The 24,593-nt window shown below is 44.3% G+C and overlaps 3 protein-coding genes across 5 annotated transcripts in view; 2 read left to right on the top strand and 1 right to left on the bottom strand.

Moving 5' to 3' along the window:
- The window catches only part of tmem120b (transmembrane protein 120B), a 9,111-nt gene extending 5,297 nt beyond the window's left edge, over positions 1–3,814 (top strand). Inside the window, exons 9-12 of the mRNA XM_005735239.1 lie at positions 979–1,071; positions 1,342–1,406; positions 1,592–1,660; positions 2,227–3,814. Coding sequence (XP_005735296.1) covers positions 979–1,071; positions 1,342–1,406; positions 1,592–1,660; positions 2,227–2,343 — 344 coding nt within the window. The 3' untranslated portion in view covers positions 2,344–3,814. The remainder of the gene's footprint in view (positions 1–978; positions 1,072–1,341; positions 1,407–1,591; positions 1,661–2,226) is intronic.
- Positions 3,293–6,709, bottom strand: rhof (ras homolog family member F). Its single transcript, XM_005735240.2, has 5 exons — positions 6,575–6,709; positions 6,259–6,346; positions 5,180–5,289; positions 4,716–4,850; positions 3,293–4,471 (listed from the first exon to the last, which is right to left on the bottom strand). The coding sequence occupies exons 1-5, from the start codon at positions 6,701–6,703 to the stop codon at positions 4,307–4,309; spliced, it is 627 nt and encodes a 208-aa protein (XP_005735297.1). The 5' UTR covers positions 6,704–6,709; the 3' UTR covers positions 3,293–4,306.
- Positions 6,710–10,529: 3,820 nt separating this feature from the next.
- setd1ba (SET domain containing 1B, histone lysine methyltransferase a) lies at positions 10,530–24,090 on the top strand. Of its 3 annotated transcripts, XM_005735238.1 has the most exons (19): positions 11,938–12,776; positions 13,035–13,186; positions 13,435–13,533; positions 13,824–14,094; positions 14,971–15,092; positions 15,480–16,568; positions 18,208–18,927; positions 19,508–19,681; positions 19,769–19,862; positions 19,954–20,162; positions 20,257–20,338; positions 20,434–20,778; positions 20,915–21,046; positions 21,662–22,201; positions 22,461–22,627; positions 22,713–22,838; positions 22,955–23,074; positions 23,415–23,552; positions 23,660–24,090. In XM_005735238.1, exons 1-19 carry the CDS (start codon positions 12,716–12,718, stop codon positions 23,831–23,833), a joined length of 4,815 nt encoding a protein of 1,604 aa, XP_005735295.1. In that variant the 5' UTR covers positions 11,938–12,715; the 3' UTR covers positions 23,834–24,090. The 3 variants fall into 3 exon arrangements, with proteins under 3 accessions (XP_005735293.1, XP_005735295.1, XP_005735292.1); XM_005735236.2 differs by lacking the exon at positions 11,938–12,776 and adding an exon at positions 10,530–10,588 and having other exon boundaries at positions 20,915–22,201; XM_005735235.1 differs by having other exon boundaries at positions 20,915–22,201.
- Positions 24,091–24,593: the final 503 nt, after the last annotated feature.

The raw sequence follows: 24,593 nt of genomic DNA, 5'->3' as shown, positions 1-24,593 counted from the left end.
GCAAGGTCAGGTCACTTGCAAAACCAAATTTGTTACATAACCCCCCAATAAAACAAACTTTGAATGACTTCAGGATGGGGCAGCACTTAAAGGTGATGACTTACAAGTTTGTACTACAAAGAAATACAGTAGTTAGAAAGTCATGTCACAGTATCTCATGTTCACAATGATGTTGGAAAAACTGGATTTGAATACTTTTCCTTTCCATTTGTAGGCAGCTAAGATTTATTAGTGTCTGCAACTGCTCTTGCAAACCGTGTCTCTTTGTATTATGTGTCTGTATATTTACTCTTAAACCGTACAAGTCATTGGATGGAGCCATACAACTGGATTGAGCTGAGGTACACAAATAAAAAGCTGTCAGTGAAGAGCTTCATTAAATCTTTGTTGTAGTCTGGGATTAGATTTGATCTGTATTTGCAGAACTTGCTGTAAATGTCTGTAAAAAGGTTCCTGGTGAGAACCTTTTTAAATAAGCGCTTTAATAATACAGATGATTTAAAGTTGATAGTTGGATTTAATAAGGTTGTAGAAAGGCCTAAAAACTAACCGGACTATAACAAAGAGCAGTTTATTTAACAGTGATGGAAAATGATGAGATTGTAGCTGCTTCATCAGCCGTTGTTAAGCAGTTTGTGGAAATATGTCTTCTCCTGAGTATAGAAGGGAAGTCATGTGACACACTGGCGGTTGTACTTGTTGCTATGTATATCATGAGGTGTCAACTCTGTGAGGGTGCTCTCTGGTCAGGGTTTGGATGACAAGTCAAATGTTTGAAAGCGTAATAATAAAAAAAAAAAAAAAAAAAAAGTCTGCCTGACAGATTCAACCGAATGTAGAACTTGTGGTTTTGAGCCAAACTTCACATGGAGAGCTGCAGTTTGTTGATTGTTATTGTTGCCATCAGTGCTCTACAATAAGAACGTGGTTACAAAGTGCAGCGATGAATAATTATTTTTAATCTTTTTGTTCCTCCAGGCTTTGTTCAGTTCCTTCAGTACTACTACCAGAGCGGCTGCTTATACAGGCTGCGAGCTTTGGGAGAGAGAAATCAGCTGGACCTCACAGTGGGTAAGCTATTTTTGATGATAACCATTTCAGTTGTTTGAGTCATCTGCAACAGCATGTCTGGGTGGGGGAAATGGGGGGGATAGGTGAGAGATGGGGGCAGTTGTTAACATCAGCGTGCAGGGTCACAGATGTCCCAACACGCTGGAGCACCGATGACACAGATCTGCTTCCTCAAACATCTCAAACGTCAAGCTGTTGAGCAGTGAAATCGGAGCGAGAGCACTCCAAAAAACCAAAACATGACAAGTGACTGTTTTTCTGTCTCTGCAGAGGGGTTTCAATCTTGGATGTGGAGGGGACTCACGTTTCTTTTGCCTTTTCTATTTTTTGGCCATGTAAGTTTTTATGTTTTTCTACTTGTATCCAATATAAAACTTCTATTGTTCGATTGCACTTTTCAGGAGGACTGCACAAGATCCTCACTGGGCATTAAGAGCATAAAATGGCCTGGCGTTTTTTAAAAGAAACATGTGTCTGTGCAGCAACATCATGAAAGATGATGCCTCCTCTTCTTTCACAGTTTTGGCAGCTGTACAACTCTGTGACCTTGTTCCGCTTGGCAAGCCATGAGGATTGTAAGGAGTGGCAGGTAAGGATCGCATTTGCAGTTCAAGTGCTTAAATGTCAAACCGACATGTTGAAGCAGAGCTCAAAGATAATTTTATGTAAGAGGAAAATGTTTGAGACGCTTTTGGATCTCATTTGTACATTCCTCATGTATATTTGGTAGCAGTATAAGCTAAGGCCACATTTGGGGTCGTATTCAGAGTTATATTTACAAATTCTGACCCTACCATCAGAGTCTCATCCTCCGTCTCATTTCCTCTAATCTCTGACATGAAGGCTTTTTAACCTAGAGAAGTGCCGCTCACTGAATATTCTCTGTTTTCGGACCATTCTCTGTAAACCCCAGAGATGGTTGTGCGGGAAAGTCCCAGTCTGACACTAATAACTGTGCCATGTTCAGTGTCGCCTACAATCTGTTGAACTTTGCTCGCGCTGTGCCTGCACTTTCCTCATCACAGCAAGAACCGTCTGCGAACACAAGTGTTAGGAAATGATGCGTTTTAGAACAGTCGTCTTCATTTTCGTGTCCTGTTTGAAAGACGCACAGCTGCACATGCCATGACTTGTAACCCTTTTTTCTTCTTTTAGGTATTCATGCTGGCTCTAACATTTCTCGTCCTGTTCCTGGGAAACTTTCTCACCACGGTAAAAGTCGTCCACCAAAAAGTTCAGAAAAACCCGGAGAAGGTCCAAAAAACTGACTGAGAATAACCTCAGCGAGGCATCTTCAATGGCCAGTCATTTTGAAGTAACACGCACAATCGCTTGATGGACTGAACAGAGTGTGATCAGGTCGAGACGACGAGGCTGAAGCCACCGTTTTGTCTCGGGCTGCAGCGTCCGGCCAAAGTTTCTGACAAACATGTTTTTACATATGTATGACTGTGTTGATGTTCATATGGGCACATCACAAAGTGACGTTCACCTGATAGGTGTGTGTGTGTGTGTGGAAAGAGTGCGTTTATTTGGGTGTTTGTGTCTGTGCATGAACCTTAGCGGAGAGCCTCTGTTCAAATCATATGCAAGTAATGAGGGAAGGTAGCATCGTTTAACAGAACAGAAAATAGTTTGCCTTTGAAGACCTAACGTCTGTCACACACATGCTTCATGCTTCTGTGAAGTAATGATGATCAAAACGTCTCCCGAAAAAATTGATCACTTTCAGTTTGAGGCTGTACTTCACCACCACCTTTTTGTCTCATCTCCCTGTTGTGTGATATTATTTTTACTGCTAGTCTTTAGGTCCTGAAAATCTCAAATGTAGGTCCAAAGCTTAAAAAAAATATATATATATATATCAAGCTGATACTTGAGTATTGAGAATTATCTGAAAGGGTGGAAGAAAAAAAGAATCCCTCTGCTGTCTCGAGTGAGAGCAGCTGCTCTGTCTTTACTGTCACTGTTTTGTTTCCAGATGAGTTGGGACTACAAAGGGAGCACTACATTGTTTGTCTTTTTGAAAGCAGCGGTTTCAAAAGCCATAACATTTTTTTTTTTTTTTTTAATCCCAAGAAGACGCACATAACATTTAGCGACACAGTTTTTGGGGAAGATGGTTCAAATTACTGTTCTGAGTTCCCGTTTTGTTACATGTTGGAGAAATGTTTTGATTAAATGCTGCTATTGGCACCAGTACTGTGAGACTGATTATGAATTTTTTTTTTTAATGTTTTCAATTATTTTTCTAATTCCACAGACCCATATACCCTATAATATTTGAATTAATTTATGGTGAGACCTTTCACTTTGCTTCACATAGTTTTCTCTGATGCCTTACTTTTTATTCATGGGATGGGATGGGGGAGGGGACAAAAAACACCACTTGTTTTGTGAAAATGGTTTCATTGATTGTGTCATGTCTTGTGCAATCATGCTCCTGGAGAGAGTCTGTGTACTTTTTTTTTTTTCTTTTTTTCTTTTTTTTATTGAGGGAAATTGATCACATCTGATGTGATTAAAACACTTTGTCTTTAACACAAAGAAAAATTGTACGTAGCCATTTTTCAAGAATGCAATTTGCTCCCTGAGTTTTTCATGTGTCCGTTATGGTTAAATCAGCACCTGATTAAGAACAGTAACTCGTTTTTTCTTGTTCTCACAGGTGTTCACTGTATTCATTACATTGTTTCAGTCCAACCTGTGATAAAAGCCTAAATAAACTGTGCAGCCGCTCTAATGCGTTATGGTTTTTCAACTCTAGTGGGCGCTATTGGTAAAGCTAAGAGTCGTGCTTCAGACTGACGGCCACAAAACAACCTAACAGTCATGAGTTGGGTTTTTTGGGGTTTTTTTCTTCTCCTTCACGCCTTTAGATTGTAAAAGCTACATCACAATACAAACAATAACTCGGTGCCTCCAATAAATATGTTTTTGGTAAAATAACAGTACAAAAGTAGAGAGAGTACAAAATTCCTCAGGAAGAAGAAAATACATAAAAATACCAGACATAACATATGAAAGTAAAACCCTCCAAAAGAGGGTGTTTCAAGCTCCACGTTGCAACTTGCAAAATTGTCTTTCCTGTTGTGTCATCACTCATTTCCTTGTAACACTGAAGGATCATGTGCAGGCCCCCAACTTTCAATCTCTGCAAGACACTGAGCACAATCTGTCTCACTGAAGAAGAGGGTTCTTGTGGCTTTTTGTCCTTTTTTTTAAAAAAAAACTTTCACAAAATGATACATTTCTTCTTCCTCTTGTTATTCCTCTGTTTTCGGTTGAAGGCCAAAGCCCTCTTCGTTGCCTCTCTGAAAACGTCTTCCACGTTCTCCTGATACTTTGCCGAGCACTCGAGGTAGAGCTCTGCGTTCATGTGCTGGCGAGTCTCCTCACCCTGGGTGAGGGGAAAAAAATGAACAAAAATCAAAGCAAGTTTTAGAAAAAAGCAAGAATTGGACTGTAAAGCTGCGAAGACAACGATCAGTAAAGGAAGAAGGAAAAAACATGTATCTGAAGGAACTCTGTAGCTTTTAGATGTGGTGATGGGTTCTGGTTAGCGTGCATGCTCTTGTATCCTGTAACATCAGTGAAAACATGTTTACAGAGATCGGTGAACGTCTGCATGGTTCGCTTCTTACTTGCATGTAAGTGACATGAGCCAGATTCATAGCCTTCAGCTTCCTTGCACACTCTTTGTCCTTCCTGAGGTCAGTCTTGCAGCCAATCAGGATGACTGGCGTGTCCCGACAGAAGTGCTTCACCTCTGGGTACCACTAGGCAAACAGAATAGGGAGTTTAACGGTGTGATACAGTACATGTCTGTTATTTCCCCTATTAGATTTTTCAATTATTTGCCATTGCTCTGTTTGTTTGCAGCACTGATTGGTCCTGTATTGTAATCCTTGCTCACATGAAGGCTTGCACAACATAAGAGTTAATAATATACGAGAAAATGCAAGGCAGCACCAACATACCAGGTGATTAATGATTAATCGTAAACTGGATCTTAAACAAAAAAACGAGAACGTTTGGCGACATTCCTGTGCCTGCATGAGTAACTTGGCTCATTGTTAACACTTATTGTAAAATAGAAAAGGATCACCTTTATCAGGACGTTCTCATAGCTGGTTGGGTTTGTGACATCAAAACAGACTAGAACCAGATTAGCTTCTTGGTACGAAAGTGGCCTCAGTCGATCATAGTCGTCCTGTCCTGAAAGGAGAAGGGCAAGAAATATGGGTTAGCCGATAAATGTAGAAGTGTGAATACGCCCATACGCTACAAAACTCTGTGTGTGCGTCTAAAGAAACAAAAGAACAAATATGCTGCTTTAAATGCAACAGTCTAAACATAAAAATGCTACAAAGTTTATGGTGGCAATAAGAAACCACATCCTGGCTTCAGTTTCCTCTGCAGCTGATGTAAGGCACCCTACAGCAGATAAGCTGACAGACCAGACTGCCGTGGCTTTTCCTGACAATGAAATGTCTTCTTAAAAAAGCTCTTCAGATAACATGGAAATGTGTTAAAACTGTCACTTTTGAGTCACGCTGACCACTTTACGAATCTAATTTTGGTACTAGCAAGTCGACGCTGTACAGCTGGCCATACGTGCTCTGTTTCAAAACATATAAAATACTGTTATTAATATATATTTAAATGGTTTGACGAAGCAAAAATACATCAAATTAGTCCATAAAATGTTTTGAGGGTCTAATCTGAGACTCCAGTCAAGTTTTTGGATATTTACTTGATTGTAGGTGTTTCGTTTGGTTTATTTACCCTATAAAAAACCCTCATATTAACAGCTGCTTAGTACACTTATATTTTAGACAGTTCCTGAAATATCATGATGATGATGCTCTGACATGAGCGTCAACCTTTACTACTTCCTTCTACAGTGTTTCTCAGAGCACGAAGATAACAACCGAATTCACAAGATGGGAGTGTGGTTGAACTTTAATATCTTAAAAAGCAAAAAAATAAAAGGGTGTTTCTCTTCCTCTCGCTTGATTAGATTAGATACAATACTTCTGTTTTATTCCACCCAGAGGACAAATAATGTGGCCTCTGAGCTAAAAAAATAAACCCTGATGTCTTCTCATACAATGTGAAATTTAAGTGAAGAAAAGAACCCTGAATCACAGAGATGATCATTGATTTTTTTTTTTTTGGTCTTACCGGCTGTGTCATACAGGTTGAGCTTTATCTCTTTTCCTCCGAGAGTGATAGTCGTGGTGTATTTTTCGAACACTGAAGGTGCATACTTCTGTTTTTGACACACAAAAAAGAAAGATTTCCAACTTTAAGAAACAGTGTCATGTTTATATATCCCTTCATTTATACCGATTTGAAGTGTTTCAGAGGTGTGCCTCGTTAATCTTTGGAAAGGCAGCTTACAGTGCTGGGTGTGACAGGTTACAGTCACACATCAGAACTGCGTTCATAAATTCAGAAAGCTGTGATGAGTGAAAAGTGACATGGGAGCTCTTCTTACCTCTGGAAAATCACCTTTGGCATAAACCATCAGAAGAGATGTTTTCCCGCAGCCTCCATCTCCCACAATTACAATTTTAAGTTCATCTCCCTTTTTCGTGGTGCCGCTCCCGGCACCGTTTTGTGTCATCTCGCCTCCAAAGTGTCACGCAGGTGCTCCCTCCAGATTTAACTTAAATACATGACACAGCCTAGCGAGTCTATTTTTTGAATGGTTGAGATGATTTACAGGGAGTGTCAGGCAGAGTGAGGAACAGCCAAGCCTCATGTTTTACCAGGTAGCTCACTCTGCTCACCACTTCCTGTTCCTGTCACACTGTCTGCCTCCAATTGACCCCCCACTTCTCTCCTCTCCTATTATGAGCCTGTTCACTGAAAGCATGCCGCTCTCTCGCCGAATTACACATGTGAAGCGACTGAGTCTGGCTGCTCCTACTTCCTCTACCGCAATGTGTTTGCGTATTTCATTTTCTGGGTGGGTACTCAGTCTGAAGCACTGCCCCCACTGACCGTGTGGCGTGTGTGTGCGAGGGATAACACTGAGAAATGCTCACTTTTCACGCTGATCCTACTGATGCAGGATCAGCAGGTTTTTGTTGACGCTGATAGCTGTCACTACAGAGGTTTCTAGACTCCTGCCTGTGGAGGTGTGAAGCATTGTCTTGGTGAGACTGAGTGGGTCACTGGGTGCACCCATCTAAATGTGAGCTTTTTCCAGGTAAAAAGCCTGTTTTGGTTATCTTTTCCACTGTCAGGCTGGAAAGATATAACAGTTGGAACCTTAAGGAAGCATGCAAGCAGCTTGCAGGTAGAATATTTAATATATCTGAAACAGAAAACAGAGCATCTGAGCACCAGCGCTTCCAGATTGGATCAAAATAACTGTATATTACTTTAAAATTAAAGTGTTTTCTGTACCATGTGATCATTTTGAGTCCTCAGCAGGATGTGAGTAATGCTTCTCTGCTGTGACATCACAGATGGTACCATCAGGACAAACTATTTTCTCTCTTCCCAGGGTGCAGTTTATGGATGTGGGTTTTTTTTGTTTTTTTGGTCTTTTTTTTTATAATGTGATGAATCTTTTCAAGGGCGTGAGGATTTTTTTTTAAGTTTATTTTTGTATTTTCCAGTGTTTTGGGTGTATTTTCTTGTCACAAGGGTGAGTGTTACAAACTAGAGCTAAACACTGACGTGGCTAGATATTAAAAGACAAACACAGCAGAAAGTGTGAGAAAGCAGGTTTGGGAACGTGTTTCATTCGGCAGTGTAGATGACTGGTTATCAGTGACTGTGGGTGTCGGGAGAGAGCAGATCACAGGGAACAACCATATATGATCACAAAACGCCAAACACTTAAACATGCTGACGTGGACTAAAAAGTCAAATTAAACCCAGGGATGTTTAATGATATGTTTAGCTGGATCATGGAAGTGCTGAAAATGTGAACAACCTGTCCCTTTAAGAGAAAAGGCTGACACCCTTCCTCCATTTCAAAAATTCAATTCTTAAAATGTGAATAAATTGGCACAAGATAAACGTGTTTCTACTCAAAATTCCTCCAGTAATCTCACCCCACAGCATGTGAAACATGCCATATATTGTGTCATCACAGCTAAGGCACAGTTTTAAGGATGGGCCCAAAAATTCAACAAAATCTCCTTTTAGTTTCCATAAAAAGAAAACAATAAAATTAATGCATAGTCTATTTATTTCATCATCTCACAAACACACACACACACACACACAGCCAAGAGGTAATAAAACTTGCAATGAGAGTATGTTACAGATCATTATGTGGAACAGTACAGCAATACACTACACATGCAAATATTTAAGAGCTAAGAAGAAGAAATCTGGCTTTTTTCCCCTTTACAGTACCAATCAATCTCTGCACGGGGAAGAGGGGGAAAAAATCCTTGAAAAAGCCAACTGTGCCCATAAATAATGAAAAACACGACTCCGAGGAATGTTTGATTTGATCCAGTCCGTCAGGATTTAAAGCTGAAAGTACAAAAAGCCATAAAAAATAGACACAGCAGTGTACCTGTCAGTTTTGTACAGTATTTAGCGCAATAAATTTTAAAAGAAATTTGTTGAATAAGTTACATTTTTTAAAGTGCTTGATTGACTTACAAGGTGTAACTGGCAGTATAACATATGGCTTAAAATGATATTAAATTGTCCTTACATATCCACACGCATACAGCCCATTTTCATCAGTTAATAAAGAAAGAACAATTGTCAAAATATTATCACTCCGAAGAGAAAGAGACAGCTGTCCTGCAGGGGAAAAAGGCCAGTCTTCTCTGTGTGGAATATTCCAGACTGTCAGCGGCAGCGCTGAACGGGCACAACCCACTCGGGAAGCTTTTTTTTTTAACAACAGAAAAAAGAAAAAGAAAAGGCCTATAAGTAACCAAATGGGTGTCGATTTAATCGCAAATCCATCTCTAAAGTAATGTCGATTTTCACTTTTATGTTGTTTGTTTTAAACATATCCATAAAACCCTCTACATGCCGTAACCGTGGGCTGGCTGTGAGCAAGGACAAGCTTAACATAGAGAGAGGGGGGAGGGTATTGAAGCCCTGTGACCTGAATGCGCGCGCCCGGCAGCTTAGGGCCGGCAGTTGATAACAAGAAAAACAGGCCTCTGACACGCACACTGACACACAGAGCAAGACTGCACCATTTAACTAAAGAGGTGTATCTAGAGACCCCCCGCGCCCCCCTTCCATTTTACGTACGTGAATAAAGACCCTCCCCTTCTGTATATTTAACTCCTTCACCGAAAAAAAGAGGTTCATATCTTGTTTGTCTAATCTGGTAAAGCAGCCGTTGATCCGCTGGACTTTGAAGCGAGAGATCACGCGCACGCTGCGTGCTATTTTCGCCTAGATACCAAACAACAGAGCTGCCGCTGCAGTGGATTCTTCGTGACCTTATATGGCAACGGTGTGTAGGAGGGGGAGGGGGTTCCAACGAATGCGCTCGAGCTCTCGGCGCGAGTCAGCCTAGCAACCGACCGCCTGACTACGCCGGTTTTATGAAAGTTTCCTTCCTCACACGCAGTTGTCGTCTTTTCTTCTCTTTTTATATTCGTGTAAAAGCAGCCACCATTTTGGATTAAATAAATAAAAAATAAATCACCCCCCAGTGGCGCTTATTGTGGTTACTTCCAGTTGAAATTACCCTCGGATTAAAAAAAAAACAAAAAAAAAACCGCTCTCCTGAGCCTCACCCAGTTATGGCGCAGCAGCTTTTTCACGGCACAGTGCTCTCCTTTGTCTGTAAAGAAGCCATTTTGAGACAGAGAACAGCAGAGAAAACCACAGAACAAGTGTTGCCTACATAGCACTAAAAAGGTCTCTGTTTGGAGAGGGGGAAGAAGCAGTTTAAAAAACACAAGATTTCTTCCCATAAGATTCTTTTTTTGGTGGCTCGTTTAAGACTTGGATTACATGTTTTGAATACTGCCTGTAAGTTTGCAATATCATTAAAAATGTGGGTTACAGTTACTCATTTTTCCCTTTTTTAACAATTACGCTGACGTCGTTTTGTATCAACTGCTTCTTTGATGTCTGCTCTCTTATGAGACTATTTAATGTAGACACATAAAGCTGGCAAATTGAGTGAAATAGCTCAAAAATCCATTACCTGTCCAAAACATTATCCTTGCAGTTTTAAGTGAAGTGTAGATCAGCTAGAAATGTCGAAAAAAAGCAAGAGAGGCTATTATCGACTGCAATCCTGTCTTCAGGGAGAGAGAAGAGATGGTTTTGCATATTGCCCACACAGATGATGCTTGAAGATGCATATTCGCTGGCTGAGAGAGGCAAAGCTACCACTGATCAAAAAAAAGTTATCAAAAGAGCTCTATCTTTTCGTGCTAATGGATTCCTTCCTTTTCAGGAGACGCATTCCCACCCCTTATTAATGCCATTATTAGAGGATCCGAAGATGGAGCTGAAAACATTCCTCCTGCCCCTGCGTTTAGGCCTGTTAACTGCTGAGGTAAATATTTTCAGCCTGAAAGTTTTCCCTCCATCTCTTTAATCTGAGGTTGTGTTTTTAAAAGGAAAAAAAATCGCTGTAGAAGCTGGAAAAAAAATTAAATAATTAAAAATGGTGGTGGTGATGGGGGACTTCCTAAGTGGACTTCTTTCTAAATTTAAATTATGCCCTTGAAGTAAGGTCAAGTCGACAATTGCACATTTGGCTTTCTTAGTTGGACAGCACAAACCTAGTCGATTCAAGCTGTCTCCACAGTTGCAGTACAGGACACAACAGGAGACACCAGGGTGTTTAAAGCGTTGCTGTTGTGAGAGGAAAAGTGGGAGACGTTGTTAATCAGAGCAAATGGATTATCAGTCAACAAACTATTTAACAAGCGGCCATTAGGTCTCCGTGGCCTGCTTTCAGTCATTTGAGGAGCACTGATGTTACAAACCCTGCACCTCTAGCCTTGTATGTTTTAATGTCAGCATGCCAGTGGACATATTTTTTAAACAATAAAGCTGCAGCATTTTTATGTGATCACATAGCTCAAGTAGACAAAAGTGACAGACATACTTTTAATAACATTAACTGCATGCCTCACATTTTACATTAATTTGTTAAATTTAAAAATAAATTATGATAAAAGACTTGAACTTACTCATTGCAACTCATATCCTACAAGGCCATAAGTGCAATGCCAGCAAGCTGCCATTGCACATTTTGTCACTTTGTGTTTTTCCCCCACCCCAACCTCTATCATTTTAAACATCTCCAAAAGCATAAAGCTGTTTATTCACAACACTTTTGGTTTCTTTTCACTTAAGAAATATAAATGCTGTTATATGGGTGTGCCATGACCTAGTTAAGACAAAGATGGATTCCAAGGTAGAGGAAAAAAGGCTCAAAATGTCACGGGGTAATTGCATCCAGCACATTCTCTTCCTTCTTCTCAATCCTTTAAAAGGAGCAATCATAGTTTTATCATAGTCCGTGAGAGATGAGGAAATCAAATGTAAGATCCCTTTGGAACAAAGGAAACCCATATAGGCCATTGAGTCCTGTTTAAGGAAAATGGCTGCCGAGAGCGCTCAGCCCCCTCTCTCTGCTCTCTGTTGAAGGACTCCTGAGCCGTGCCTCTAATAGCAGACGGCTCCTCTGCTGCTGCGCTCTGATTGGCTCGTTGAGCTACTGCTGTTAACCAGCCAATTGCCCGAGCACTGCAAACAGCACCAGGCAATGTCAAACAAAACCCAGTTAGTCCGATAGCAACGCACCTCCACTGAAATAATTTACAAACTAAGAGAAGCACAGTCAGGTTCAGTATTATATAAATAAAAGCGCCACCGTTTTTTAAAAAAAAAATGCTAGCATAACATTAATAATTTTTAAAAAGAGGACAAATGGGGAACATAGGCGACGGATTGGCACTAGTCTGTTGCTGTAACCAAACAAACCGCCGCGTTCCAACGGTTATATAGCCGGGTAGCGAAATCGAGCTGCCAGACATGCGAGTGTTCGTATTAAAATTCCAATTCCCGTGTTTGACATTTTTATATTAGCCGCCATCACCTATTGCCGTGTCGCCGTAATGACTCTTTTACCCTAACATATCAACCGACATGTCCTGAATGTACAAACGCCCGCAAGACCGCATAGAAAAGCTCGCCACCAAAGCAGTTTTATTAGCCCTTTAGTGGCAGTTAAGAAGATATTACCCCCTGTGTCTGTCTTGTGTTTGCCAGTTAGGTAAATACAGCCGGTAGATTCAACACTATGTCGTTTAGAGGATTTGTGAGACACTAAACTATCGCCAGACCTCATTTAGTCGCGGATATAAATGGGAGCGTTTCTGCGTGGCCTGCCTAAAAACACGTTTATTTTATTGTTAGGCTAATGCAGCGTTAAATAAGCTGCGGCCATGGAGGCAAGTTTGTAACGAAAGTGCCGTTGGAGGTGGGCAAGCCTAGCGGTGTATTGTGGGAGAGACAAGCAGCTACAGACCAGAGGCACACAATATGTGTTGGCTCTCGCCGAAAAGGAGGCAGTATTCTTTAAGCTAAATCATGTAATGTAAGCGGCGAAAGGAAAGCGATTTCGTCTTTTCATCAATTACAAAGAGAACAACACTCGATCGGACGAACCATGTCCAAGCCAGGGGAGAGGAACAGATTGAACGAAGACCATGGCAGAAAGCAGAGTTCAAGTAAGCTTGTTCTTTTTTCCTCTTTCTCCAGCCCTCCTAATGCCTGTTTTCCGTAAGTGGGATATACACTAGATCCCATTTTTCGCTCTCGCTTGGGGTTACCCCCGCCACCGAAGTCATGCATCTGTAACGTTTGGCTGTTTTAAAGTGTTGGAAGGGGTGGAAAGGGGGGAGGTTTTGCTGGTAGGAGAACCGTGCTTAGCGCTTGGCTCCCGATAACGTTAGCTCTCCTCTCCTTGTCGCTGCCTGTCGTTTCAGGTTTGGCGAACGGCATGGACAGTCATCCCGTCTGCGGCTCAGCGGAGAAGCGGAGTCACCACTGGAGAAGTTACAAGTTGATAATCGACCCGGCGCTTAAGAAGGGATCTCACAAACTGTATCGCTACGATGGACAGACTTTCAGCATGCCCGTAAGTGCCGCATTTGACGCGGCGGAGCGGCTACAATAGTAACCGAGTAGCCGACCTCCATGATAGGTTACAATGTGGCTGTGCTGGCCGTGGGTTTGTCACGGGCACGTTCAGCATCTTGAACACGGTGCCCGGAGGTGTTCGTGTTGATTCACCGACGCAGGACAACTTTGCAACAAGTTAGTAGCGTGTGGAGCTGTGAATGGATAACGGCATTGTGTGTGTGTCTCCCCCCTCTTCTCCCACAGAACCCCGGGATACCACCGGTGGACATCGTCCGAGACCCCAGGATCGGTCGTCTGTGGACTAAGTACAAAGAGACGGACCTGCCGGTGCCAAAATTTAAGGTATCCACTCTGGCTTGAAGATCGATGCCACACTTTTCCTTGCGGATACGGGGTGCTGTCAAAAGTTGCAGACACACCCCCCTCTCACTCATCTCCGGGATGCGAAGTGAAAATGTGCCTGTCGGGGACCAAAATAATACGCTCTGCTCTGATGCATGTCTGCTTTTACGGACTCGACCGAGTGCATCAACGCGATCTTTGAAACTTCTCCTAGCAGTTGTTATCTCAGCTGTCAGAAATGACCCTCCACACACGCGGTGCAACATTAACTCCTGTCATTCTTCTTCCAGATCGATGAGTGTTACATCGGCCCCGTGCCTCCAAAGGAGGTGACTTTCGCCAGGCTCAACGACAATATCAGGGAAGGATTTCTTACCGACATGTGCAAAAAATTCGGAGAAATCGAGGAGGTCGAGATCCTGTACAATCCGAAGAACAAAAAGCACCTGGGGATAGCCAAAGTTGTTTTCGAGAGCGTGAAAGCCGCCAAAGTGGCCGTGCAGTCGCTTCACAACACGTCTGTTATGGGAAACATCATCCACGTGGAGCTGGACCCGAAAGGTAAACAAGAGCTTAAGTTTGCTTAAAAAAAATCAGAATCATATGTGTTATAAGAGTCGGGAGCACAGAAATATGACAAGCCGAGTGTTACCTTTAGAGTGACAGCGTTCACGTGTGCATATTTACGTGCGTTGCCTGGTTACATGGATAATTGAATTCATTCATTGAATATAAGCCTGCTCCCATAAGCCCAGAGCTGACGGTGCTGTGCACTCCCACTGTGCATAATTTCAGACCTGCAAACAAACACAAGCCAATCTGTCCGAGTCCTCTGTACTTTAAATTGTTTGCATTTAACTTAAAACTAAGAAAAGAAGTTAGTTTTTCTGTTGTTAACACTGTTTGAATTCCAAGTCCATGCATGTTCTGTCTTGTTATTTTTTTTACTGATGCAAAACTGCAGCTTGAACGCATCGTAACATACCACTTTAGCAGTTTTGCTTATTATTTAATGTTATAAATACTGGCAAATATTTTGATTCACAGCTTGCACTGTTTTCATTGTCCGTAGTAATGTCTTTATGTTAAAGTATTACCCCAAATTGATGGATTTTTTTCCCCTAAGTGTGATTGATGTCTTTTTAAGAAGTGCAGTTAGGGTTTGCTTTTTTGATCAATATGCTAAAGGAATGCATGCTTTTTTAAATTAAAATATGCTGATCAGTGATATTTATCCCAGAACATAATGATGCTTTTGCAGATACAAATAATAATGCATCATATTAGTTTGCAAACCCCCCTCCATAAGCACAAGTTGTTGCTTTAAAATGTTTAGCTTGGAGTTCAGCTACTGGAGAATAATCACTGTCACTTAAATGAAAGTCTGTTGGCTTTGCAAACCTGGCATCAGACCCAGACATGTTTACTGTTCTGCAGGTGAGAATCGCCTGAGGTACTTCCAGCTCCTGATGAATGGCAGCTACACTCCACGCACGCTGCCTGTTGGTGGAGAGGAGGCCAGGGAAGTTTCCCCTCGAAGCCTGGCAGAAGCCTTACTGGTAAAAAAACAAAAAGAAATAAAGCTTAGGTTGTGCAGTTAAGAGTAAAATAGTAATTCAGTAGTAGTTTTGTGCTAGTTTGTTGAAGGTCAATTTGGAGGAACTGTTGCACACTCTTGTGTAGATGCTTTATTGTGCTTTGTAGAAATGGTTCAAGATACACCTGAGCAGGAACTTAACTGAAAGTCAGGCAAACCTGTGGCTTTGTATCTTGAGATGTCCTCACACTGCTGTGCCACCAGCTTGCTATTTTGATTTTAAAAAATCTTACTTGCTTTAGTTGTTTGAGAAACTGATTTAAAGAATCTTCTCGAACCTAAAGATGTTCTCAAGAAAATGCCCAAATTAGAATTCGCCTCTAACAATTTCATATTTGTGTCCTCTAAGGCTTGCGAGCCCATCCGCAGGTTATCAGAGAGCAGCGTGTCTGCTGGGGGAGGAACATTGCCGCCCAGCAGTTCCTCCACCCCCCTGACCCTGGAGACCGGCTACTCCAGCCTAAGACAGGATACGCCACAATCCCAGGGAACCCCTCATACCCCGCGCCAGGCTGGTACGCCTTTCTCTCAGGACTCTAGTTATTCCAGTCGGCAGTCCACGCCTGCCTACCAATCTAGCCGTCCTGAGAGCTCCGGAGGTTACAAATCTCGCCGACACGAGAGTAAATTTCAGGATGCGTACAACCGGAGACCGGAGAGGCCTCAGTATCGCAGCAACATGTATCGAAGTACGCCTGAGCAGCCTCCTTTCAAACAGCACCAGCTCACACCACCTGAACCTCCACCTTCCACCCCTTCTTTCAACTACACAGCGCCTCCCCCCGCTACACCCAACTTCAAGTCCGCCTTCTCACCCTACCAGCCCCCTTTGCCCCCTGCGTTCCCTCCAACAGAGCCAGCTTTCCATCACCCAGCCCAAAGGGAGGGTGAATACCTCCGACCGCCAGAGCCGCCCCTGACGGCTGCTGTTGACTTTTTGCCCGCCAAGGAGCGACCAGAGACTCCTCCGATCCCGGAGCCTCCGCCACCAGAGCCCGCTCCTCATCCAACCACCCCTCCTCCTCAAACACCAGAGCACTGCCCTTCACCCGGTTCCCCCATTCTGGATCCAGAGAGGAACAGCCTGGATTCTCGCATTGAGATGCTGCTCAAGGAGAAAAGGACAAAACTGCTGCCGTTCCTGGACGAGCGGGACTCGGACAACGAGGTGCGAATGGAGGGAAGTCCGATTTCCTCCTCGTCCTCGCAGCTATCCCCGATCCCTCCTTACACAGGTGGCTCTCAAGGTGGTCAGCAAAATTCCCGTCCCTCCAGCACAGGTTTGGAGGACATCAGCCCCACGCCACTGCCGGACTCGGAAGATGAAGAGCCAATTCCCGGGACTGCCTCACTGATCAAGAGAATCAGCTCTCCTGTCCACGAGAAAGAGAAAGAAGGATCTTTTGGAGGCCACTCTCCCGCTGAGAAAATGGACACGGTAAAGCAAATATTTATTTTCTTAATTCCCTGATATTTGTGTCCAAATAGCGCCATATTTACCTCCATGCTTGTCACATTTGACAAGAAACAGCGCACAGGTGCTGCTTCAATTACCTCTCATTAATGGCACTGATTAAGTTGATGGAAGCGCGGTGCTGATGTTTACGCACAGCTGTGAATGACAGTTACACAGAGGACGCAGGAAGTCGGGTCTAGTTTCAGTGTGCGGCGGTAGTAGTAAACCTTCCCTTTTGTTTCATTCTTTTTCTTCTTCTGCTTTGTAAAGGAAATTCCGGTTTCACAGCAAACCGTGCTTTAAAAAAAAATAGGGGCCATACCAAAAAGGTGTTTGCTCCTCCAGTTTACCACTGGCATTTTTCTTTCTTTCTTTTTCTGCAAATGAAAAATGAAGAATAAAGCACCTGTAACCTTCTGAGGAAGCGTGTTTGTTCGCCTCATGTGCGCACACGCACTCCTTGTCAGGCGCAGATAAAAGAGTTGCAGCAAGTTATGAATGAAAAAGCTTTCGGTGCAGCCTTACAAATGCCTTCGCATTCATGGGAAGACAAACCACCTCTCTTTGTTTTAAAGTCGCAGTAGCACCGTCTGGCCTGTCAGGTTGCGTTTCAACGCAGCGTGCTGCGAGGAAGAATAACAGCCTCACTGCTGTTGGGGAATTGAACACTCTTGTTTCCTCTTTCTAACACTCGCAGCACACGCTCACATGGACGAAAAGCACGGTTTGGCTGTTGGCCCCTTTCAGCACGCCACATTTCCTGGTTTAGCTGAGCCTGACAGTCAGGATTGGCCGAGGCGTCTCTGTTCTCATATTTCAAGTTATCGCAAAGCAAACAGTACAAACAGGTCATTTGGGTAACAACGCCACTCCCATGCTGAGCTTTCCCTGCTCGGTTTCATTTCTGCAGCAGCTGAGACTTATGAAATAAAACAGAACAGATGAGAGTTCAGTGCTCAGATGTTTTTCAGAGTATTGCATTTGTGTTTTGCACTGCGGCGCTTTAGTTCGGTGCCTAAGCAAACATCTCGGTTTGGTAACACGCTGATCGAAGACTCGGGTCGGCTGTGTTTGACTGTGACTGAACTTTGAACTCAGACCAGGTGTAGAATCATTTGGTGCTCTTATTTTGAAGGTGCTGTGAGTCCAAGATAATATTTGGTACAGTCTGAAGTTTTCCTGTAGCACATCAGTGAGGGCAATAAAAGAGAGTTGGCACTGAATGCCTACTGAGATTTGTAGGGTTTCCTTTTTTAAATGTTGACAAATGTAACATTACAAAACCAGTGTTTTTGTTGTTGTTGTTTGTTCATTTGTTTTGTTTTTTAAAGTGGTGTATCCCAAGAAATTATCCCTTTACTATCATTATGTTTTATTCAAACATCTCAAACATTTCCACACAATGCCCAGCGCTGTTTATATTTAAGGGGCTGCCACATTTCTCAAGTCGAGGTATATTCATTTTGCTTTGGTTTGTTTTTTTTGTTTTTTTTAGTCTGATAGTTTGACCTCATTTTAAGGTCTTCATAAGAAAATAACATTTACTCAGGTGTCAGGTGGAAAAGGGCAGGTGATTGCACAGATTTGTTCAGTCCTGACAGGCTGTCCTGTCTCCACACAGGGTCAACAGTCATCGGGAGAGGATATGGAAATCTCAGACGATGAGATGCCCGGGACTCCGATCACAAGCGGAGAGTGTGGCAAAGGCATCGTCGTGAACTCTGCCGTGTCCCCGATGCAGACCATGGCCATGCATCCTTCCAGCTACCACCCCCTGTCCCACCAAGCCGGCTTTGCCATCGCGCATCACCCCCTGGCCCCTCACCTGGCCGCCCATACCGGAGTGCCTCACCCCATGCTGCCGCCCATGGGTCCCTACCCTCCAATGCCGGTGGTGCCTATGGATCTGATGAGCTGCTTCCGGTGGGAGCAGTGGAGCACGATTCCGATGTCCTTCCAGATGCAGCAGCAGATGCTGAGTCGCATGGCTCAGACCAGAGGGCCCTATCCCTATCCACATTTTATGGACAATGGCGCTTCCGGACCTTTCGGGGGACCCTATGCACCTCTTTCCATGGGTGCTACACCTGCAGGCAGCACAGGGGCACCTGGACAACAATGGCAGCATCCCAGTTTACCAAAGTTCAACCCCACCGTTCCTCCTCCTGGATATGAGACTAAAAAAGAAGATCCCCACAAGGCCACTGTTGATGGCGTGCTCCTGGTCATTGTCAAAGAGCTGAAGGCCATCATGAAGCGCGACCTGAACCGCAAAATGGTGGAGGTTGTGGCTTTTAGGGCCTTCGATGACTGGTGGGATAAGAAGGAACGTTCTGCTAAGGTAAGCTATCAAGAGCTCCAGCGGGAAAATCTGCATGTACTGACTGCTTATTGTACTAGTTTTGAATTACGATCAGTTAAATAGTGAAATAAAATTAGATCCATAGGATATGAATTAATTATACGTACCAGAGGCCACAGACTGCAGTGACATTAATGTTGGATCACGTGATGCGTTTCAAGATTATTAAGGCGAGTAATGAAAAGGCACGTTTGCAGCTGATTTTCCTGTTTGTGGTCCGGCGTGCTTACACAACGAGGAGATTTGCATTAATACGAGATATTATTTTGACAAGTGTCATAATGAATTCATCTGATGTGGTAATGCATTGTTATGAATGCAAGAACAGCTGAAGAGGTCACGCGTTTCATCTTGGAAATTAATCTTTTTTTTTTGTTTAAAATCACTTAATTCATTTGCATTTTTGTGCCTGATTGGATAAAACAAACAATCAGAGGATGAAGAAGTAATTTAAAATCCCTTTTCTTTGATCACTGAGGAAATCTGACTGAGCTACTTTTTGCTGTTCGTGGTAATGAGAAACACAGGGTTTCATTTAGTTGACGTCTTTCTTTCCAAGGCATCTTTGACTCCAGTAAAGGGCGCAGAAGGGAAAGAAGAAGAGAGACCTAAACCCAAAGAGACGATTGGTTCAAGTCTCCTTGAGAACTGGAACAAGGGTGAGGGGCTGGGCTACGAGGGTATGGGCCTAGGAATCGGGTTGCGAGGGGCCATCCGCTTACCCTCCTTCAAGGTATCATGATTTCTAAATTTTTTTACTGAACTGTAGAAGGAAGCATCATCTGCACCAGGTGTTTAAAATGGTGCATGTCGTGCTCAGGTCAAACGGAAGGACCCTCCTGAGGCCGCAGCTGCAGGCGACAACAAACGAGCCCGACCCTCCACGCCTGTGGACGACGAACTGGAGGACGAAGGTAACCCTCCACCGTTTACACTCTCACTCGGTCCTCCATGCGTGCAGTTCTCTTTCAAAACCCAATTTATCTTTTGGTAATTTTCTGTCAGACCGGGAACGAGACCCAGCTGAGCTCCCCTCAGATGATTCCAAACTGGATGGCGACGGCACGTCGGCAAAGAGACGCCACTCTCGACCGCTTGAGCTGGACAGTGAGGGAGAGGAGGAGGTGGACACCTCAGGGAAAGAAGAGTCGCTGTCTGACAGGGAGGAAGAACCTGTTAAAATGGAGGTTGCGGAGAGGCTGTCGCTTGGCAAAGTAAGTCGCCTCCAAAATGAAAGGGGGGGAAAAAGCAGCAAGTGTACAGAAATTTTGTGTGCATCATAGACCTTTTTGTTCTGATTTCTTCCAGGAGAGTGGTGACGAGGAGGGCGAAGGTGAAGATGAGGGAGACTTATCCAGTGAAAGCTCCTCTTCAGATTCATCTGATGATGGTACTTCAGATATTTGACAGAAACAGCTGGTTGGCTTTATTTATTTTAATGCGTTTCCAGTAGTTATTCATTTGTTTTTGCCTCTTTTCTTACAGAAGCTGAGAGTTCGTCTTCTTCCAAGGCCAGCTCAGACTCCTCGTCAGAAAGCTCTGACTCCTCTGGCTACGGGTTAAGCTCGGAAGAGGAAGACGACGATGAGGAAGAAAGGGAGGCAGCAGAAGATGCGGAGGTTGACGGCAAAGATGCCGCGACCTCCTCATCTACTTCATCCTCTACATCTTCATCTTCGGAGGACGAGGAGGAAGAAACAGAAGCTAAGCCTCCGAGCTCTCCTGCAGTACCGCTCTCAGAGGTCAAGGAGGAGCAGATACGCAGACCTCCTAGTCCTGAGGAGCCGTCAGCAGAGGACCTGAAGCCACCGTCACCTCAACACATCCCTGGTAAATGTTTGCTCCCATTTCTGTAGTCTAGCGTGCATCACTTCAACAAAAAGCATTTCTAATTTTTAAAATGATGCTGTCAGAGGTTAAATGAAAATTAGAGAAGGGGGAAAAAAAACTGTTTCTTGTCTTTCAGTCCAAGAGCGAGACATCAGTGACAGCCACATTCCTGCAGTGAAGTCTGAACATCAGGAGATTGTAGCAAATCTTCGGCCACCCACTCCCACAGGCGTCCTGTTTGACAGTGACCAGGAGACAAAAGCAAAAGGTAAAGCAGAGCCTGAAGATGTAGCCAGCACCCCTGGTCGATTAGCTTCCTCCCAATTAGATTCAAGCATGGGTCTCCCCAAATCGGCCTCCGCATCTGTAATGCACCTCCCTCTCCCTCCTCACCCGGCAATAGAAGGCCGATCCCTTCTCCATCCGCCTCCAGGCCCCCTGCCCGACTTCCCTCAGCGGCCCCGGCTCCCAACAGATGAGGATATCCCCCGCACGCCTGGCAGGGACCTCATGGAGCGTGCCCGAAGTCTGGGTAAATCCCAGAGCACCGACACAGTGCCCAACACACCAGGCAGTGATGCTCCGCTCACGGGCAGCAGTCTGTTGCTTAGTTCCCCTCACATCCCTGGTAGTCCTTTCTCCTACCCTGCTCAGTCCCCTGTCCTTAGCGCTGGAGTGCCCCGTACTCCAGGAAGGGACTTAACATTCGCCCCTGTCTTCCCTGACCCTGCAGCAATTAATAGGAAAGTGTCCTTGGAGAGCTTGGATGATAGACCAGTTTTTAAGGAGCCGCACATCAGCGCTGTGCCAGGCCAGGTCCTGGCAGCCGGCACAGAGCACTCAGTCAGCATCCCTGAAGATCTACCTACTGGTCTCTCTCTAGATGTCCCTGTGCCGTCCGATGTCACGCCGTTGAAGAAGAAACCTGGACGACCCAGAAGCAAAAAGCTGCCAGCGGCTTCTGCGGCTGAGGAGTCTTTGGAGCTCTCATCCGAGTCCATCCATCTGCCTGATGAAGCACATCTCGAAGCTCTCTCTGTACAGACGATCTCTGCACGGTCCCCCAAGCACTCGAGCCTGGACTTCCGGGAAGGAGAAGTGGAGCCTCAGACGGTGTTACCTGATGAAGACAACTTCCTGACCTACAAAGACGAGGCACCCACTGTGGTCTCAAAGCCGGCACGAAGGGCGCGGCGGCCCTGGGATGAGATCCTGCTGGGAAGCCTGTCTCCTGTCACCACGCCTCCACGGCCATACTTCACCCGACGCTCTGATTTTGAGGAGATGACCATCCTGTATGACATCTGGAACGAAGGCATAGACGAGGAGGACATACGGCTTCTGCAGATCACCTACGACAAGATGCTCCAGCAGGACAACGGTAACGACTGGCTCAACGACACGCTCTGGGTCAACCATCCTCATATCCTTTCATTCTCAAAAGTCGATGCTCAAGTCTCTAATTTATATCACAGAGAGAAACAACATAAAAGTTCTTATTAAAGGTTTTTTTCTTTCTTTTTTTGTAAATGAAATTGTATTGCACTGTATTTTGAACAGCAGCACCCTCTGGTGGTGAAAAAGTGGAAGTTGGCAAATTTTGAGTCCGGGTTCAAGGATTTTTCTGGCTTTCTGGAATAATTTTCAAGGTGTTTTTAGTCCCTTCCTTGACTTCCCTGCACCTACCAGCATCCCTGGAGTGAAGAAAAAGAGGCGAGATGACGGCATGAGGGATCATGCGACGGGCTGCGCGCGAAGCGAGGGATACTACAAGATCGACAAGAAGGACAAGATCAAGTACCTTCAGAGCACGCGGCTGCAGTCGGAGGAGCCGCCGGTTGACACACAGGTGGGCAGGACGTGTGGATTGTGATGGTGTGTGTAACAAAAACTTGCTGTGGGTGAACACGTTTAGCTTCTCTCTGTCTCTGCAGGGCATGAGTATTCCTGCGCAGGTCCACGCCTCAACCAGAGCTGGCTCGGAGCGGCGTTCGGAGCAGCGGCGCTTGCTGTCCTCTTTTGCGTGTGACAGCGACCTGCTCAAGTTCAACCAGCTGAAGGTAAATATTATGCAGGAGAACCCGTGCAGAGGTTGCCTTACTCTACAGTTTTTACCAGCAGACACTTTAAAATGTTATCAAACTTCCTGTGACACCCCAGTGTTTGTCTGTTTCAGTTCCGTAAGAAGAAGATCAGATTCTGCAAATCACACATCCACGATTGGGGTCTGTTCGCCATGGAGCCCATTGCTGCTGATGAAATGGTGATCGAATATGTGGGACAGAACATCAGACAGGTGAGAGGCAGACAGCTGGTTTGTGTAATGTGGGTTTTCTTTCTGCATGTATGTAAACAGTTTTTTGTTTTTAACCTACTTTTATGTGACTCACATGTGTCTGATTAACCTACAGTATAGAAATAGTGCATCATGAGGAATTTCAGTACCACTGAAAGTAACCTTTCCTCAGGTTAGTCCAGGTAACCAACAATTGTGACTTGACAGAAGCCAGAGGTTTAGGTTGTTAAGCTCTTCACCAGTGGTTCTAAGGAGTGAAGCTGTTAATATGTTCCCGGGGTGTCAGCAGATATCTGCAGTATTAACATACCATCTAATGATTGACGTTCTTGTCTGGCAGGTGATCGCGGACATGAGGGAGAAACGCTATGAAGAAGAGGGCATCGGCAGCAGCTACATGTTCCGTGTCGACCACGACACCATCATAGACGCCACGAAGTGTGGCAACTTTGCTCGTTTCATCAACCACAGCTGCAATGTAAGGCAACATCTGCATGGGGAAAAAGGTTTAGCAGCATGAATATAAAAAAGAAAATTTGTTCTTATGCCCTTCTTTTTTTCCCCCCCCTCTCCTCCCTCTTGCAGCCTAACTGTTATGCGAAGGTCATCACTGTGGAGTCTCAAAAGAAGATCGTGATCTACTCCAGACAGCCAATCAACGTTAACGAGGAGATCACGTACGACTACAAGTTCCCCATCGAGGACGAGAAGATCCCCTGTTTGTGTGGGGCAGAGAACTGCCGGGGAACGCTGAATTAACGTCAAGTCGAGGTCAGAAAGAAAGGTCTCCCCCAGCTTCTCTCTAAGCTCGCCCCAAACTCGGCGCAAACTCCGTGCTTGAAATCTCGGATCAGGAGGAACTGAAGAAGGAACGCTTGTTTGGGAGTGAGGAGAAGAAAACCGGCAAGTCACCCGGACAGAGTTCAGCTACCTGTCTGGCCCTCACATATTTAACTCTAGATTGTTTACGAATTATGGTGCTCTTAACATACAAATTTAAAAAAAAAAAAAAAAATGAAGAAGAAGAAAACTTCTAGTTTTTTATGTGCAAACACTTGACTTGCGGGTGCAGCGTTTCCTCCCCTCCTCTCAACATCGGACAGTATTTCAGCTTCTACGCCTGGCTCGTACAAGTTTTACACCTTTTGTTTTTTTCTTCTTCCTTTTTTCTCATTTGTCTCATAAGCTTTACCCACACCACACGTGGTACATAGAAACAACACAGACTCTCATGTTCAGCTGCTCACTAACACTGTTAAGACGCACAAGCCCACCAGGTAAACGCCACCCTCTTCCCCACTTGTGGGAAGAGAGGCGGATGGCAGACGGTGCCGTTTCCACGTGGGTGGTTTTCCTGGACGTGAATCAAACTAATGAAACAAAAGGAAAAAAAATCAAGCTTACCATTGCAAAATCTGGAATATCCAACCATCTCCTGCTCTCACCAGCCAGCGACGGATCATGCTGCTTCCTCTTAGTTTATGCAAAAAAATGCTAATTAAGATGTTCAAACTTTGTA

The sequence above is a fragment of the Pundamilia nyererei genome, unplaced genomic scaffold, assembly GCF_000239375.1.
Source record: "Pundamilia nyererei isolate P.nyererei 1_Seehausen unplaced genomic scaffold, PunNye1.0 scaffold00063, whole genome shotgun sequence".
In the NCBI taxonomy this organism is placed as follows: Eukaryota; Metazoa; Chordata; class Actinopteri; order Cichliformes; family Cichlidae; genus Pundamilia; species Pundamilia nyererei.
Note: the sequence above shows the minus strand (reverse complement) of the source record. Positions and strands in the feature narration are given on the sequence as shown.